Source organism: Gorilla gorilla, chromosome 6, assembly GCF_029281585.2.
Source record: "Gorilla gorilla gorilla isolate KB3781 chromosome 6, NHGRI_mGorGor1-v2.1_pri, whole genome shotgun sequence".
NCBI classification, from domain to species: Eukaryota; Metazoa; Chordata; class Mammalia; order Primates; family Hominidae; genus Gorilla; species Gorilla gorilla.
In genome coordinates, this window is record NC_073230.2 from 116,728,064 (window position 1) to 116,747,671 (window position 19,608).

General features: G+C 38.4%; 1 protein-coding gene across 1 annotated transcript in view; it reads right to left on the reverse strand.

Moving 5' to 3' along the window:
* Positions 1-1,333: 1,333 nt before the first annotated feature.
* The window catches only part of SLC26A3 (solute carrier family 26 member 3), a 34,354-nt gene continuing 16,079 nt past the window's right edge, over positions 1,334-19,608 (reverse strand). Inside the window, exons 11-21 of the mRNA XM_004046042.5 lie at positions 19,485-19,562; positions 16,360-16,455; positions 14,866-14,972; positions 13,303-13,372; positions 13,118-13,210; positions 11,447-11,542; positions 10,589-10,822; positions 8,744-8,798; positions 4,591-4,733; positions 4,404-4,469; positions 1,334-2,701 (exon numbers count right to left, since the gene is read on the reverse strand). Of these exons, the coding sequence (XP_004046090.1) occupies positions 2,678-2,701; positions 4,404-4,469; positions 4,591-4,733; positions 8,744-8,798; positions 10,589-10,822; positions 11,447-11,542; positions 13,118-13,210; positions 13,303-13,372; positions 14,866-14,972; positions 16,360-16,455; positions 19,485-19,562 (1,062 nt within the window). The 3' untranslated portion in view covers positions 1,334-2,677. The remainder of the gene's footprint in view (positions 2,702-4,403; positions 4,470-4,590; positions 4,734-8,743; positions 8,799-10,588; positions 10,823-11,446; positions 11,543-13,117; positions 13,211-13,302; positions 13,373-14,865; positions 14,973-16,359; positions 16,456-19,484; positions 19,563-19,608) is intronic.

Sequence of the window (19,608 nt, forward strand, 5' to 3'; positions counted from 1 at the left end):
ATGAGAGAAAATGTATTTAATTCTGAACATTACTATTTCCTAGCAGCTTTTCTGGATATAATTGTACAATGCTAAATTAGTGACTTTGGAACAAATCTGTGGAATGCACTTATAGTTATTCCTGAGTTTAGTCCTATCTTGTAATCAGTTTTTATTTAGGTTTTAATTTCTTTTGAGAAGTGATGTTTTCTAATATTTAAAAGCCTGGGTTGTATAGAGTTAGACTGTCCAGACAGATTTCTGGCTTTACCACCTGTGACTATCTAATTTAGACTAGTTACTTGCTCTTTGAGTCTTCATTTACTTTGCTTTTTTAAAAAATAGGGGAAATCATAGTACTGACATTATTGGGGCTCTTTTGACAGTTAAATGACTATATTTTAAAAGGAGAGTCAGTAGGATTTCCTGGTGGATTTTTTGGCTTGATCAGCTTAAGAAAAATGGAGTTGTCATTAACTGAGGTAGAAAAAATGCTGGTAGAGCAGATTAGGGGAAGATCAGCAGATCAGCCTTGACATGTTGAAATCCAGAGGAAGATGCTATAAACATGAATTAAATATCCCTCTTCTATATTCTTGTTCATGCAGTGTAGGGTCAGCCATTTATTTCTAAGTGGTAAGTTCCTGTGTTTAGACAAAAATATGTATCAAGTGCTTAAATAACTTATAATTTTAAAGATAAACTGCTCAACATGTATTACTTTCACACTTTATGAATTTCTGTAATGTATTTGTCTCTTCACAAGTTGTTCTGTCTCCCAGTTGCATCCTCTCCCCTCCAATCTTGTTCTGGTTTATATAAGTTTATTTTTATCTTCCAACTTGGTCTCTTGACTTCTTCCTAAATTAGGGATCAGATTTTGGTACTAGGAAATTTCCAATATGTGCTCTGAGGTAGGCAAGTAGAGGCTCAGCCCCATGTATTCCCATTACTAGAAGCATACCCAACCTTAGTGGCCTACAAGAAAAAAACATTTAAGGATAAGGATAAGTAAACCTCTAAGGTGTTAAGGTTGAATGTACTGTGATGTGGGCACAAGAATTGGAGTGCTTGTGGTTGTTTCTTGAGTTTTTTGTTTTTGTTTTGTTTGGTTTGGTTTGGTTGGCAAGAAGAGTGCAGAGGGCACCTTTGCTTGGGAAGATGGAGACCTCAGCGACAATCCTATATATAAGGCATTTGCCTCAACTTCAAGCCAAATGATTGAGTAAATAGGCTCCTGTTTTCAATTTCGACTTCCTACCCTCTCTAGAGGAGAAGTTCTTAACCCAAGATTTGTGAGGCATTTTACGTGTAAATTGTGTGTGTGTGTGTGTGTGTATTTTTTCCCCCAAAGTCCATAGGGTGTATGAGACTCTATAAGGAGTCCATGACTCAAAAAGTTAAACACTATTATAAAGAGTGCTGTGGCCGGGCACAATGGCTCACACCTGTAATCCCAGCACTTTGGGAGTCCGAGGCAGGAGGATTGCTTGAGGTCAGGAGTTTGAGACAGCCTGGGCAACATAGATCGTGTCTCTACAAAAAAATGGGAAAATTAAAGAGTGCTGATATTCTACTTTTAAGATTGGCTGTGTAAATAACCTTTATCTTACCTTTGTGTATGTAGTTTTAAGTCCAATAGACAAACCCTCTCAAAGACACTAACAGAAAGTGGAAAGGTACTTTGACAACAATGTTGAGAGGTAAGATCTAAAACAGTTGGGGCAGCTTTTCCCATTGACAAAGTTGTTTGATGTTTAATAAATGGCATTGAATATTTTTCTGTTGGTGCTGATGTTTAATTTCTAACTATTACATAAATACAAATTTGCACCAAGAGCCATGCCAGTGGAAAAAGAGAAGCAGGTGTGCTGAATCTCCTCCAGATAAATTGAGCTCTAGAGCTGTTATTCTGCCCTGTGAGTTACAAATAATAACCAGCAGTGAAAAAAGAAGAGAGTCATACTACTTCCTGCCATCTGTTTTTCTTCTTCCCACTGAGACCCGGAAGAATTGGCTACCCATCTTTTCTTTTCACCTTCCTTGCTTTCTCATTTTTTAGCTTGTATAGTTTTCATACTAAATCTATATAGGTACAGATATTACATTTGAAGGATTGTGTTTAAAATCTGGATAGGAGGTTGGATGCTTTAAAAAACTGGTAATCATAAAATCTGAACAAAGAAGCCTGATTACAGGGGTTCTGTTAGAAGATTCTCATGTAGCAGGTTTCCAGCCAGACCACTATATAACAGGACCCACAGCAAGCATGTTTCAGAAAGCTAACAAATTTCACAAAACAAGACACATCCACTGTACAACTGATTTTTTAATGGAAATATATTAATATGACCTGTATAAATTATGAGATTCGAAACAGTGGCGCCACTATACTGCTAAACCGATGCATGAAGGTAGTGACTAGGATGGAAATCTGTCAGTGCTACAAAAATATGTATGAACAAAATAATTTTCACCCTTTGATAAAGCTACAAGATATAAAATTTAGAATACTTATATAATTTCATACTAGATATGTGAAAAATATGCCATGCTAGAACAATCTTGTTCCAAAGTTTGAAACATACTCTGTCAAAAATACTCTTCATACAATGTATGAACTTATCAATAACTTTCTGGGTATAAAGTTGTTTTTTATGTCATAGTCAGATGAAGATCCTTCTGAATTGTATGTTGATTAGAATTTTGTTTCAACTGGCACCTGGAAGAAGACAGAAAGTTCTTGTTGTAAAATTCTCATCAAGTTCTGTTACAATAATCACATCTTAGGAGCTAGAATTTACCAGAGTTAACAGGTTTTTTTTTGTCTTGAATTTTAATGATCAAGTACCTTCCATCACTGCTTGTTTAACATAGATCCATGTGATACCACATTGTAATTCAAAGGCCTAACTTAACTTAAAGTAATGGTACAGTGTGTTGTAGCAATATCTTTCTTCACATTTATTCCAAAGGACTATGTGTGTTGGCCTGGGATATTCAGCTTTTACCCCAGTCACCACTGGTGGCCTGTCCACAGCTGGTGATTTACCTTCGTTGAGACCAAAGAGCTGGTGTTAAATGTTTCTTTTTTTTTTAATATGGGGAAGCCAAGTTCCACCACTGTGCTAGCTACATTTGTTAGACAATTGGTTCTAGTGTTTGGGTCAGACATGAGGTAAATGCTGTTCCTACCCTTTATCCTCCAATACTTGGTGACAATTCTGAATACAATTACTGAGGAGAGGGTTTCTGGTGTGAGACTTTTCTTATAAGGTACTCAGGCAAGGTGCCAGTTTTATTGGGTTTCTCTGGAATCTAGACCTGGGAGACAGAATCATGGTGCTTATGTACATTCGCCTCTTACCTCAGGTCTATCCAATTTTCTAGAACGGCCTTTTCATCTGACCTTTGCTACTTGATACCACTCTTAATAATGTTCCAGATTTATCTTATGCTCTACATTTCTTTTTCATTTTGACTAGAAATTCCTTTTTTGAGACCTTTCAACTAAGAGAAATACCACCAGCTGCCTGCCATGCTTGAAGACAATCATCAAATTCTTTCTCTGGTCCCTCAATCCGTTAAGTCTTTCACTAGAGGATAGAGATGGTGTACTAGAACAGAAGACAGGTCTTGTCATCAGAAAGATCTTAGTGCAGTCCTGTTGGGGTCACTTGATGTGTGACCTCAAGCAAATTAGTTAAGCTCTCTGAGCCTGTTTCCTATTTTTTTTTTCATTTGAAAATGAAGATATCTTCTTTGTATATTGTTATAAGGATTGAAATAATGAATGTAATACACCTGCCATCTACCTGGCCTACAGCAGAAACCCATTTTAATTTGTGATTCTACTTTTCCCAAACTAGAAACATTGCTTTAAAGGACTGAATGTTCTAGAAATGAACGTCTACAATGAAATGGGACTCTCCAGTTAAATGCTGAATTGGCAACTCACTCTAGTAAGGAAGGATAGAAACTTGTTTCATTGCTTGACTGGGCACTGTGCTAGGGACTTCTCAAGCATCTGGCTATTGGGAGGTGTGTATTAGCTTATCATTTTCATTGCTAATTCACCTGTAAATGGAAAGAGCAGTACCTTCCCTGCTACATGGATTATTACAGGGCCAGAATAAGAGCATTGTTGTAAGTGGTTTGAAAAACAAAAGAAGATATGCTCAATACTGCATTAATGGAGATCTATTATCACTATTTTTTCATCCTGTTTTTGTACGGGTCTGAGTTTCTTTTCCTGAAAACTCCCTGTGAGATTGGTTAGCATTGCTTCAGTTTTCTAGGGATGAGGCACAGAGGCTCAAGCAAGTGCTGGACTTTCTGCCACATGCAGGAAGTGGCCTCACTACTTTGAAGGTTTTTTTTTGCTGTGATGTCTAGGTGAAGATAAACCTGTTGAAGAATCTTACCTGATATACCCGATTACGTAATCCTCCATTTGTATTTATGGTAAAATCAATTTTTCCATCTTTTTCCTGAGAAAAAGAGAATGGAAATATGGATTAGGGGCTGATTTTTTTTAATGTTGAAAAAGAGAAATTTAAGGAGTGCAGATGGCTGCTTATGCAATTGTGAAAGTCACCAAAGAGCTGATACCTGACTGGGATTAAACTTTGAAGTACTGTAATCTTTCTTCATCAAAATATGCAAAACAGCATCATGGATTGTTAAGAAAAATATTGAGTTTTTCACTTCACCATCAAAAAATTCACACCGGTTAAGCTTCTCAATGAAGTCATCTGAAGAGAAAAAAACAGTAACTTTTAGGAAGAAACAATTGTTTGGCTACCGGTTTCCCCTTGAGGCTAGTAATTTCACCTTCCATTTGCAAATGTGCATTTCATTGACATTTGGTTAAGTGTGTGTGGGTTGCAGTGGTATAATACCGGTCTATCTTTAGTACAATGTCTTTTGGAACTAACAAATACCTTTCTAATAAAAAAAAAATTTAATGCCCTAATGTAAAAAGGAGGAAGGCAAAGGGGCAAATGAAAAACAGTAGTTCCTAGAAGAAAATTCATTTAGGCAGGAGCCTAGTGAATTGATCTCCCTGCTTAATGATTAGAGTATCAAGTGTGGCTTCTTATTAAAGTTTGGGATTCTGCCAAAATGGAACATATGTTTATGGACCAGTGATATGCTGTGGTTCTTTATTGTAGCCCATTTTCCCAAAGCTGCTGGGTTTTATGAGAAAACATCTTCCTTACCACTTACCTCTCTAATCATCTTTGAGAAATCCCATTTTTGTAGGCACTAAACAGCATTCATTTACATAGATGACTCAACCAACTATTACCTTATGTCTGCCATGTGCAAAACTCTGGCTGAGTAATAAGAAAGATCAAAAGATAAATTAGACCTGAATCTTGCCCTCAAGGAAGATAGAACATTTATATATTCCTGTAGTACTGACAGAAAACGTGTGGTATAATAATGAGGGAAAGGAGCAATCTAGTTTTTTTCCTTTATTGTTTTCTTAGTTTTAAAATAATTCCCAGCACATAGTATGTCTTCATATTTTTTGTTGAATATATAAGAGAGATATAGATCATGTACTATGAAAATTCTGAGAAATTTTCCTCTTGGTGGGTATCTGGGAAAACTTGAGCAGATGCCGTCTAAACATGCCTAGGATTTGGAGAAAAGTGGAGGAAGAGACGGTACACAATTATGAAGATGGATTCTTCTGTTTACAGAAAGCTTTCAGTGACAGAGGGAGAGGGAGCGTGGAGGGCACTGTGGCCACCAGGATCTGGGATGGAGTGGGTGGCATGCAATGGGAAGGAAGGTGATAATCTTTGATAAAGACTGAAAAGAATGCCAGGCAGCAGAGACAGCAGGAACAGATACTTTCCAAAATATCTGGGATGATGAGGAAAGGGTAAAATTGTTAGTAAATTAAAGGTTTCTGGGATCAAGGGGATATTTTTAATTATAAGGAAGCCTTGACAATGGTTGAACTAATTTTCACTCCCACCAACAGTGTATAAGCACAGTGTGGCGATTCCTCACAGGGCTGAAGACAAAAATACCATTTGACACAGCAATTCCATTACTGGGTATATACCCAAAGGAATATAAATCATTATTTTATAAAGACGCATGCATGCATACATTGATTGCTGCGCTATTCACAATAGCAAAGACATGGACTCAAATGCCCATCAATGATAGACTGGATAAAGAAAATGTGGTACATATATACCGTGGAATACTATATAAAAACATATTAAAAAATTAAAAACAATATCCTTTGCAGGTACATGGAGTTGGAGGCCATTATCCTTAGCAAGTAATGCAGGAACAGAAAACCAAATACTGCATATTCTCACTTATAAGTGGGAGCTAAATGATGAGAACGTATGGACACATGGAGGGGAACAACCCACACTGGGGCCTATCGGAGGGTGAAGGGTGGGAGGAGGGAAAGGATCAGGAAAAATAACTAATGGGTGCTAGGCTTAATATCTGGGTGACGAAATAATCTATACAATAAACCCCCATGACACGAGTTTACCTATGTAACAAACCTGCATGTGCACCCCTGAACTTAAAAGTTTTTTTAAAAAGTCTTGAAACTAGAATATGTCTGTATATTGTAGGGACAGGATCCAGTAGAAAGGGAGAGATTAAGGATGCCAATTTTATACTTTTCGAAGGACATGTGTACCACTGGTCTCCTCTCCCTAAAAAGCTCCCCCTAAGTACTGTCAAGGTTGACTGCCTCACTTCGTTCTAGTCTGTACTCAAAATGTCATATTGCTGGACATCCCTGATCACCAGTTTTTCTTTCTGCCTCCCTCCCTCCCTCCCTTCCTTCCTTCCTTTTTTCTCTTTCTTTCTTTCTCTTTTCTTTTCTTTCTTTCTTTTCTTTCTCTCTTTTTTCTTTCTTTCTTATTTCATCTTTCTTCTTTCTCTTTCTTTCTCTCTTTTCTTTCTTTCTTTCTTTTTTTTTTTTTTTTGATTTGAGACAGGGTCTTGCTCTGTCACCCAGGCTAGTGTGCAGTGGCACGATCACAGCTTACCGCAGCCTCGACCTCCCAGGCTCAAGCGATCCTTCCATCTCAACCTCCTGAGTAGCTGGGACTACAGGCACATGCCACCACACCTGGCTAACATTTTTTTTTTTTTTTTTTAGAGACGAGGTTTCACCATGTTGCCCAGGCTAGTCTCAAACTCTGGGGCTTAAGTGATCTGCCTGCCTCAGCTTTCTGGAGTGCTAAGATTACAGGCATGAGCCACCGCTCCCAGCCTCTGTTTCTTAACTCTGCTTTTTTCTTAGCGCTTATCACTACCTGAAATATGCTTTTGTTTGTTTATTATGTGGCTTTCCTATGAGACTATAAGCTTCATGAGGACAGAGGCTTGTCAGATTCACTGCTGTATTCCCAGCACCCAGAACTGTGCCTGATAAATAGTAGGTATTCAATAAGTCTTTACTGAATGCCCATCATGTCCTAGGATCTAGGGAAGAGACAGGAAGAAGGTAAGCAGGAACAATACCTGCCCTGGAAGAGATATAGTCTAGTAGGGACAGAAACTGAACTGCAAAATTATGTGATACGTACGTACTCTGTAGATACAAACAGTCTGAAGACCCAGTGCTCTGCCTGGGGAAGCAAGGATGTTTTCAGTTATTGTCGGAAAAATTCCTGAAGAAGCCTTCTTTCAGAAAATGGGATGGGAGAGCATTATAGGGATGGACAAGGATATTAGAAAGTCCTTCTAGAAGGCCTAGTTGAGAAGTGAGAAGGGTCTAGCTTAAAGTTCTGGAAATGGAGAGGAAGAGACTGATTTAAGAGGAAATATTTATAGGACCTGGTAACTCATTGACTAGAGGGAAGGAGAGGAGAAATTGGTGATGGTTTCAGGGTTTATATCTGGAAAACTAGGTAAGTAGTGATGCAGTGATTGTGATAGGAAAGAAGTATTTTTGGGAGGGGGAATCATATACGTAGTTCTAAAAATGTGTATCTGAGGTGCCTGGGGACGTCCACAGTCGAGTCCATTGGTCTGCAGCTTAGAAGAAAGGCCTGGGCTGGAGGTATAGTTTGGGGATTCATTAACAAGTAGATGCACATGAAATCATAAACATGTAGGAAATTGACTAGAAAGAGTCTGTGGAATTAGAACTATGGTATAGAGTGTATGGTTGAAGCTTGGGGGAGACTGAAAGTGGGAGAAGAACCAATGTCAGACCCTGAGGAGATGTTTGAGAGGTAGGAGGTGAATCAGAACTGTCCTGCCAGAGTCAGGCAGGGAGAGAGTTTCAAAGACAAATGCTAGAGAGAGTGCCAGATGCTCAAGTAAGCTGCTGCAGAAGGACCTGAGATGAAGGCCGTTAATCCTAACAATCTGGACATCGCTGATAACCTTGGCAAGGATGGTCTCATCAGCAGGTGAAGCTCAACCAAATTGTTATGGGCTGGATTGTGCAAGGGAAGGGAGGAAGAGAGACAGAAAACAAGGCTACCTTTTCAGGAAGTTTAGAGTGAAAAATAGTTAACATGTTCCTCCTTTGTTGCCTATGAAATCAGGATTCAAATTGTAGAATGTATTTAATTACATATCAACATAACTAAAATACAAAGATGCTGTTTCCATAGGGATTTTTATTGGGTTGGCTGCATATTAGATTTTCATCATGATTATATAAAATACTCATTCTTTGGAGAGGCTGTCTAGATTGAGAGTTGGCAGTGAGCTTGAAGTGATTGTCAGAACATAAAACAAAAATAAAGCCACTTACCATCAGTTCCAACGATATACACATCTACCTTGATCCTGATAAATTCTTGCAAAATCTGTTAAAAAGAAAAGTATATCTTCCTTAGGGAACAGTTTCACTTGTCAGAAATATAAAGAAAACAAACAGAATTATACCTTATGGGTGATATATTGCTTTTAGAAGCTTTAACATTTTGAAAAGAGATAATAGTGTCAGAAGATACTAAAGTTAAAAACAAGGCTCTGTGACAGAAATAAACCCAAATAAAGAAACCCTTCTCCTCAGTAAGAAGTTAAAAATGATCATTCTTGAAGGAAGTATTATGGGAAAATGTTCTGTCTCAAACTCATAAGAACAACTCTGATTTAATTTTAAAATAGTGTCTTCTTTGGGATGATCTCAACTAGAGTTTTCTTGCTACATAAAAGTTTTAAAAAAGAACCTATGGACCATGAGTTGCCAATTATTTTTGTCCACAATGAATGGATGTATCTAGCACCAATGAATCTTTATACATTTTTCTGGTCTCTAGGCTAAGAAAAAATACCAGTAGTGATATGAGTAAGATCATGTAAAGTAAGAAAAGTAGCTTATATTGTTTGATCAGGTTAGATGATCATTAATGTCATTGCCATCATCAGTAAACACTTTCAGAACCTCTTCTAGGCACTTAACTAAGAATTAGAGCCCCTGTCCTTTGTGTTATACTGCTAGAACCAAAAAATAAATGTGTGTGTGTGTGTGAGTGAAAATGCAGAAACAAAAGCTAAAGTAATCAAAAGCTAAAATAAACAAAAACCAAAACCAAAAAAGAAAAGAAAACGCAAGTAGACTTGAGAGTTACATGATGTTAATATTTAAAGAAAATTCTTCCATTTTCTAATTTTGTATCCAGTTCACCCATGCTTAATAGGTCTTATCTTAGGTCAGCTCTCACTTGGGCAGATTTTTGTGAAAACCCAAGAAAAAGAGAGAAAGATGTAGAATTTCTTAAATTTTCTTTTTATATGTTTCTGCATTTCTGTTAGGAACTAATTTATTTTAGAAATATGATTAATCTGTGGAAAGAAAACAGACTGCAATCTGATTGTTTCAGTCGTGTTTTGAAATCACATGTGACATTTATTCTTTCATATATCTATTTGGGTTTTAGCCAAGTGAAATTTCATCAGCTTATAATGGATGAGGATAAAACAAAAGGATCCACTCTTCCAGATCTTCTCTGATTTCAGAATAATTTAGATACAATGCCCACAAAGATTTGAGAACACCACAGAATTGAAATTTGAAAGGAATGTGAGCATAGTTGTCCACCAGCAGATTCAGCATACATTAGAACTGTAGATTTGATTCCCTTCAATATAGTACCCAGGCTCATGGAAAATGCCCTTTCAAGAGTCCACTGAACACCACCTTTCCCTCCATGGAATACTCTAAGATTATCATTTGCTTCTAATTAAATGTATGTTACCTAAAGGAGCATCCTTCCACAAATACAGTTTTTTTTGTTGCTGTTTTTGAGACAGAGTCTCACTGTATTGCTGGAGTGCAGTGGTGCAATTTCGGCTCACTGCAATTGCCACCTCCCAGGTTCAAGCCATTCTCCTGCCTCAGCCTCCCGAGTAGCTGGGATTACAGGTGCACGCCACCACACCCAGCTGATTTTTGTATTTTTAGTAGAGACGGGGCTTCACCATGTTGGCCAGGCTGGTCTCGAAGTCCTGACCTCAGGTGATCCACCCACCTCGGCCTCCCAAAGTGCTGGGATTACAGGCATGAGCCACTGTGCCCAGCCCACAAATACAATTTTTTTTTTTTTACCTTTAGTCATTGATTGGTTGTTTCCATTAAGAACAAAGAAATTACCGATTTAAGGCCCCTCATTGAAGAAACATCAAGAAAGGACACTGCTGAAAAGTCGAGAATGAGGCTGTGGAGGCTGATTTTGGGGACCTCAATGTTGAGAGGAAGATCATCATTCCAGTCAATCTGGAAAGGCAGGTCTGTGGTATTGATTGGCTGGTCCAGTACTTCTATCTGATTGTTGTCCAGCTCTTCGTCGGAATCTTTTATGGTGTCAACAGCACATATAAATCCTTTCTGCAGGAGAGGATAACAAGTATGAAAACTGTGACCAAGAAAAACATTGTGTATGTCAGAGATAGCCAGTGAGTTTCAGAAGCACTGATTCTGAGTTGAGCCAAACGATGGGATTGGACTAGGTGTGGTGGCTCATGCCTGTCATCCCAGCACTTTAGGAAACTGAGGTGGGAGGATCACTTGAGCCCAGGAGTTTGAGACCAGCCAGGGCAACATGGTAAGACTCCATCTCTGCAAAAAATAAAAAAGTTAGCCAGGCGTGGTGGCACATGTGCTTGTAGTTTCAGCTACTTGGGAGGCTGAGGTGGGAGGGTCGCTTGAGTCTGGGAGGTCAAGGCTGCAATGAGCTGTGATCACACCACTGCGTTCCAGCCTAGGCCACAGAGCGAGACACTGTCTCAAACAACAACAAGATTGTAGACAATTGTGTTTGGTACTTTTCCCAGGAGAATAAAAATTTTAGGGAGACCCTCAGAAGGATGTCATTTTAAAATATAACACTCATTGACACATGAAATCCCTTGTTTATCTGGCATTTCATTTAAAGGAGTGGAACTAACACCTTGAATCATCCTTTACTAAGCTTTTAGCTATAATGCATAGAAATGTGGTCAAGGAACTTACTGGTGTCACTTGTAGCAAGCCTTGCTTCTGCAGTTTTCGGATTTTCCTCAAAGCTTTGTTGCGCTTGCGTAGAATTCGAAGTGGACTAAAGCCAACCTGAGAAACCCATTGCTGTGTTACAAGAGTACTGAATATTCTGTTATTTATATAGCATAATTCTAACAACTTTAACTGGAGTGATTTGAGGGATTGGGACAGATAATAAAAATATTTGTGACAAAATTTAAAAGTGGTTTAAACAACATCAGCCAGAACATTGGGTCAGACCCATGGTCTGCTCCACCTGTATGCAGTTATCAACAGTCAAAAGCTTTTGTATAACACAGTCCAGGATTCATCCATAAATTATCCATGAATGGACATAAACTCTATTTGAATCTGTTTGTGTTTGGAACCTACACAACTCTTAGGGAATTTTATTTTGCTTATTTTCTATTTATTGAGTACGAGTTGCACCTACATAAGTATTCTGCTTGTATGTAATTTTTATCTTATTAAAATTTATAATTGTATGTTATTTATTATTGTACAATTTTATTTTGTAATTTTAGTATTATATTTGAGGCTAATCTTTGTTTTTTTCAACACTAATGAATTCTTATTGCTGTAATATTTAGTTACAGATAAGTAATAGAGGAGGATCAAATTATGTAATAAAAAATCCTTGGCCAGGCGTGGTGGCTGAAGCCTCTAATCCTGGCAATTTGGGAGGCCGAGGCGGGAGGATTGCGTGAGGCCACGAGTTCAAGGCCAGCCTGGGCAACAAAGCAAGCCCTCGTCTCTACAAAAGATTTAAAACTTAGCACTTAGCGGGGTGTAGTGGCACATGCCTGGAGTCTCATGTACTTGGGGGGCTGAGGTGGAGGGATTGCTCAAACCCAGGAGTTTGAGGTTGCAGTGAGCTGTGATCATGCCAGCCTGGGTGACAAAGCGAGACCTTGTCTCAAAAAAAAAAATCCTTGACAAAAAATATAGTTAGATGGAAGTTTACTAGAGTAATCGAAAAGGGCAGTACAGAAAACCAAATATACAATATAATCTCATTTTGCAAACAACAACAAAAAACTCGGTAGAAAAATATCGGATGCATATCAAACTAATAATAATAGTTAAGGTTTAAGGCAGAGGCTGTATGCAAGGTACAGAGTAGACCCAAGGCATGTTTCAAGAGGGAGGACTGAGCTTTTTTTCTTAACTGTCAAGACTGCTTCCTTGTCATCATCTCTCCAGTTTGCCAGGGACACTCAGTATTTATTGTTATTCAGTATTAACTATTCATTTACAACTGTTATACTGAATCTCTTTGAGGATGCGGTCAAATATTAAATGCTCCTTCATTGTTTCTGAAGTTGATGCCCAAAGAAAATCTGTAGGATGACACCTACTAAAAGCTAGCAGCCCAAAACTTGGTAAATTTCTTTTATTCTACATCAGAATTTGAGAAAAGGATTCTTCTATATTAGATGTCATCTGAAGAGGCTTATTTCCCAACCTATTAACAAACTCCCCATAAGGTAGTTTCATCTGCTCTGGGACGTGGGACAAAAAATACTGACACAACCCCACCTCAACATATGTGACACAACCCAGCCTCAACAATGACCTTACAGAACAATGACATTCCCAGAATTCAGTAAGATTACAAGGAAAAAAATTAACCCCAAACCTTACAGCATCGATAAGTTTCCGCCTAAAGAAACCAATGTTTGCAAAGTAGATAGGAGATGGACATCTGAAAATTTTCACTCCTTCTGGCTCATACATCTATAAGGCAGAGAAGCATTGTTAGGTGTTGCCCATTAGATCCATAGTTAATATCATTTAGCAAGTCAAAGAAAAAAATAAATCTCCCTTACATCATAATAATCTTTTTTATTCTTATAGATGTTGGTTCTTCCAATGTTAGCCAGCGTGCTGCATTTTGGACTGTAGGGAGAAAAACACCAAGTAAATCATTCATGTATGTTTGTTAAGCCTATAAGGCTAACACTGATTTTTTTTCCAGCATACCAAAGCAGGCTCACTTTTCAAAATATAAAAGGTTGGGGAATCATCATGCCATCAGAGACTCTGGAAGGTAAACACCTTGTTTTACTTATCTTTGTGTCCTCTCACAGCACCTAAAAAGTGCCTCCCATTTGTCATGTTACAGTTTACAAAGCACTCCATATGCTTTTGCCATTTTGATTGTGAATATCACAGTTATTCCATGAGGTAAGGTGGATATGATTACCCAGTTGTATGGATGAGAACATGGAAAAGTAAAATGACTTGCTTATGACCATTCAGTTTGTCTCTATGTTTGATGGGTTCCCAGTAAAAAATGGAATGAAATATAAATAAATGAAAGAGTTCGGGAGTATTTCAATATGGATGTATTCCATCAGTCAGGGATTGACTTTGTGATAACAATTTCTGTTCTAGAACTCCTTAGTTCCCAAGGAAGCATCTTTTTCTGTCACACCATGTAATTCAAAATAGGCTGAGCAACCACATGGTAGTGATGTTACATGGCAGAGATTTTAAAAAATCAAGGCTGGTCGCCATGGCTCATGACTGTAATCCCAGCACTTTGGCAGGCTAAGGCGGGCGGATCACCCAAAGTCAGGAATTCACGAACCAGCCTGGCCAACACGGTGAAACCCTGTCTCTATCTAGTAAAAATACAAAAATTAGCCAGTGGCAGGCACCTATAGTCCCAGCTACTTGGGAGGCTGAGGTAGAAGAATTGCTTGAACCCAGGAGGCAGAGGTTGCAGTGAGCCGAGATTACACCATTGCACTCCGGCCTGGGTGACAAGAGCGAAACTCTGTCTCAAAAAACAAAAATAAATAAATAAATAAATAAATAAATAAATAAATAAAAATTAAAAAGATGCTTGGACTGAATGATTATTAAAAATCAAGAATTCCAAATGGCTTTTGTGGAATTTTAAGGTAAGAGGGGCCTTTGAGAAGTTCTCTAATCCAGCTCCATATTTTAAATGTACGAGGGCAATCTAACAACCTATAAAGAGGAAATCCATCCACTAGATGGAAAGAATCTCACAATCTCAGTAACACATTTCCATGTTTAACAAGTACAAGGCAAAGACATTAAACCTGCTTGGAATAGAATTACTTCTGGTTTATAGCTGGGCAAATAGACTCAGAGATTTATATGATTTATTTGAACTGGAGTCAAAGCCAGAAGCAGACCAACAGCAAGTCTCCTCCCTGGGCTGATGTTCTAAGGCTGGGCTATGCTATTGCCCTTCAGGCCTTGAGATGAGCAACTGGAGGGAGGATAAACTGCCCCATCCTGATAGAAATGCACACCTATCAACCAACTACTGTTCTCTTAGCCAGTGACATTTTTTTTTCTCTTCTGATTTGGGCAGGTCCAAGCCTGCCAGGATGCAGAGCACTTTGAGCACTCACAATTGGGTCCTGAACACGATGGTTAGCAGTTGAAATGCCACACTAGCTGCCAGGCCTAACCCGAGTCCCAGGACAATGGTGAAGATGAAGGTCGTGATCCAAATTAACTGTGAAAAGAAAGCAATACATACACTACAATTTACTTTGATTAAAGTACAATGTCGAGACGGGGTCTTTTAAAAAAACTTTTTTTTTTTTTTTTGTAGAGACAGTGAGACTTTGTCCCTATAAAAAAAAATTAAAAAATTTGCCAGACGTGGTGGAAGTTGAAAGTTGTCATCTTGGGCCAGGCAGCAAAGTGCACAGAAGACACTTTTCCCAAGAGGTCATTTCTGCTGGCTCAGGTTCTGGGCCACAAAAACACACACAAATATAAGAGGATTCAAAGAAAGTGTATTTATTTCTAATCCCATCTCCAACTCATTTAGGAAATGGAATTATCTGTCACAGTGATAATTATAATTGCAAAAACCGCAATTACTTTTGCACCAACCTAATAGAACCAGCTGCTGTTCATTAAAATCAGCAAATTAGACTCGGCGTGAAGGTTCACACCTGTAATGTCAGCACTTTGGGAGGCTGAGGTGGGAGGATCACTTGAGGCCAGGAGTTCAAGACTAGCCTGGGCAACATAGTGAGAATCTGTTTCTACAAAAAATAAAAAAAAACAGCTGAGGATGGTGGTGTGCAGCTGTAGTCATAGCTACTCAGGAGGCTGGGGCAGGGGGATTGCCTGAGCCCAGGAGTTTGAGGTTATAGTAAGCTAGGATGGCACCATTGCACTCCAGCCTGGGTGACAGAGGGAGATCCTATCTCTTAAAAAAAAAATCAGCAAATTAACTGGTAGAGCTTATACTAATGTTTTACTCTTGGTCTGTTGATTTAATTAGTGGTTGCTATCTTTGAAAGAATTTTAGCATGCCAAAAGGCTGTTAAAACGCCCCACAAAAGTAAACCAAGTGTAGTTTACTAGTTATGATCTTTAAATACCTAAGGGTATGTTAACAGGCATTTTTACACCACAGACTTTGACCCTGTTAAAATAGCAAAACATGTGAGAGCAAGGGGGAGCCTTTCCAAATGAGAGTATTTCCAAAAGGAATGTTCAGAAATTAAGTTCTTCACAGATTCGTGGAAACAAACACATTATGTAATGAAGAACAGAAGCCATGCGTACCCTAAATTCAGAGAGTTTCTGTGGTACTCGGGATTACTGCAAGAACTTTTAGAATAGGCCTAAGGAAGTTCTAGACTAGTGTTTCATGGAGCCCATTCTTTTAAATTAAAAGTAGCCATTTAAAAAAATTAAAGTCCCAGAAAATGACCATTAGAATATGCAATTTAAAAATAGCAAATAAAACAAACTAGGGTTTTTTTGAACGGATATATAGAAACAAAATTTCACTTAGTTTACAATATAAACATGCATTTCACATTAGCATTAAAATGCTATTGTGATTTATCTCTCTTTCCAATACTATTGCCTCTACTTACACAATCATATTTGTCCTTTCGCCACAATCTGCCTATTTCAGTAAACTGCATCAGCATTCCCTTTAAGTTTCCCAGTGCTAAAGCTGCCAGGACGGACTGTGAAAAACACAAACATCAGATGTACTTTAAGTTAATGAAATAAACCATATGGAAGCAAAGGTGAAGGCTATAGATAAGTGTGTGCTTTAAAGGGCCTCAAAGCAAATCAAAGCATTACACCCTTTTCCGGTGTGCGATGCCATGCAAGACACACCAGAACTGGGACTCTGACCTGTTCCTATGAATGACTTTGTCCCCACAACAGTGACAAGGCCTAGGCTGCTCTTGTGATTATGAGATAGATGATCTGATGGCATTTAGTAGCCTGCACCCTGGGACAGAGAAAGGCAGACCTTCAGACCTATGACAGACAAACATTTGGAATAAATTCCTCCCAAGCAGAGACAGTCTAATGTGTGTTTGTTTATTGGAGTCAAGGAGATGGGGGTTGCTCTTTGTTAAAAAAAAAAAAAATAGCTTGGGGAGCTTGAGGTCCTGGAATGAGATGACTTGAGGCAGGCTTTCTGGGACAGCATGAAACATATCTATCTAGTTCCTGCTATATCCCCAGAACCTACTATATTAAATGCATACAGGAGGGGCTTTAAAATTAGTCAGTGAATGAGTGGCTGAGCCAATGAATGAATATTTCCCAGGCCAGTACTAATCCCTCCAGCCACGCTTCAGGCTTCCAATTCTTCCACAGCCAGAATGTGATCTTTTATCTTGCAGGAATTGTGATAGTTAAGGTGAAAAATGCTGAATAGCTAAGTATATTCTCTTCGTTCTTTGGATTTTATCGTAATTGTAGGAATATGCCCCTCACCGTCCTGTTCCCCCCGCCAATTTATTTTATTCTGAATGGAGTATGGAATTTGTATACTGCTATACCATGAAAACACAGTGTACAAAGAAAAGCCAAACACAGTTTTTATTTTTATATCTTGAGGACAGTTGAACTGATCTGCCTATTTCTAATTTTCACAGGTAATCCTTATAATATAATATCTAAGCAATTAATTTTACTAACTGTGAGAATAGAGGTCACAGTTTAGAAGAAATATGTTCTTAAGTGACTTTTTGAAAATTTGGCACACAAGTGAATGCCAGTTAAAAAATGGTGAAAATTGAATAAAGTCTGTAATCTACTTAACATAGTATACTAATGTATAGTACTGATATTGTACTACAGCTATGTAAGATGTCACCATTGTGGTAGCTAGGCAAAGAAGTCAGAGGACTGTACAACGGGCCTCTCCATTTTGCAGGACTTTTAATTCTCTAAGTATAAAATATGTCAAGAGACACCTGTTCGAAGAGACTTTTTTTTTCATTGGGCATTATTTCCCACCTAGTCAGTATTCTACGGAAAAACAATTTGAAATAATTTACGATGACATACATATACAACAGATTACTTTTAAAGTAAAGATTACAGAGCATTAAGAAATCATAGAAAGGAAAGGGGGATAATTTCCGCAGTAATCTGGTATCCATACTGCATTTGATATAAAGGATTAAATGAAGAGAAAATGCTTAGAGCTCTGCTGACATGCAGTGAGCACTCAATAAATACCTATTATGAGCTTTTATTATGGGTTATTTTGCCTTCATATGATAAAAAGAAGCAAATAGTTATTTGGGTGTTTGAAACAAAGACATTCCTGACCACAATGGCCTAAAAAGAACATATCACAGGACCCTTTATAAAACGGGCTTTGATTAAATCTTGGACAAGATTTGGTAATTATTTCTTTAGTGTCTCCAAATTGATGTGGGCTAGGTAGAACTCAAGTTTACACCCGGGGAGAAGCATGAGAGGGTGGAGTTCTCTCTGTAGGGGTGAGTGTGTGTGCATCTATTTTTATTGAGATAACATTCTATTTCTTTAGTGGTGACTTTTTCATTCCTTTTATGCCACTTATTTTGAAATCAGAAGTATAGCCTATGGAGAATGCATATTTTTGGCAAATTGTTCTCTGCCCTGCTTGAAGATGGATTTGGCCATTGAGCTTTTTGAGATGACCACACTGGGAGTCCAGAAACCTGGGACCAAAGTCACCGTTCGGCTACCAACCAACAAAGAAAAAAGGCCTAGGTAACAGCCAATAGACATTTGTGGGCTGTATCATATCTCTATGTCTTTTATAGCCAGGAGTGTAATACAATGTAGAATAATAATATTATTAACAATAATGACTATCATTTATCAGGTATTTATCATATGCCAAACCCTCAGCTAAGTAGTTCACATACATGATCTTATTTATTTTTATAGTCACTCTGTGTAGTGGGTATTATTTCCCTTTCTATTTTACAAATGTGGCGCTTGAGGTTCAGCAAGGTTAAGTAATTTGCCCAAAATCACACAGATAATAAGTAGCAGAGCCAGGATTAGAAGGTCAACAGGGCTCCATGTACCACCTCAAAATTATATTAAAACCACAAGGAACAATGTATTTACTGTCATCTTGTTTCCTAGAGAGCCTTTGCTTTCCAGGGTCTGATGGTATGTTTTATATCTGAGTGCTGCAGCAGTTTACAAAGTATTAAACTAAACCCTCAAGCTTATAGGCAGAGGAGCATGAGAGGAGGGCTGGGAGGTCTGTGCTGGCTGTTCACTCCCATCCCACAATCCAACAGTGTTGGTCTTGGAGTTAAACCAAAGTTCTAGAAGCTTCAGGGTGTGTTCCTAAGAACGAGTTGTGTGGCTGGTAGCGCCATTCTCTGAATTAGATAGAGGGCCTGATTACCTTAACCTTTAAGAAAACCTCTACTCAGTCCATGCATGTTGAAAGTGTGGTGCCAGGGTGCCCTCCTATTTCAACATTAATTCTATTTGGGGCTATGCACATGCAAAGTGTAGAGGAGATAAGGCAGGTTGGGCATCTGTGTTCCTAACATTCAGAACACGTTGCCAGGGGAAAAGAAATATTTTTGGCTCATACAGAGTATTGGCTAAGAAGAGTACTTGAGAGTTTGTCATTACCTCATTTCCCCTAGTTTAGTTTGTGCTTTCAGAATTTAAGAACCGGGGTCCTTGATTTACCACTAAAAGTAGAGATGCTATCCAAAGACAGTGTTACCTTTTGTAGAGGCGCCAGGAGAAATCCAATGGCTAGAAGGACAATCAGCACGATGATGGCACCAATAAGCCCAGCAATCTGTGAGGATAAAAAAATTATCATCACCAACTCAACTTTTCCCCTG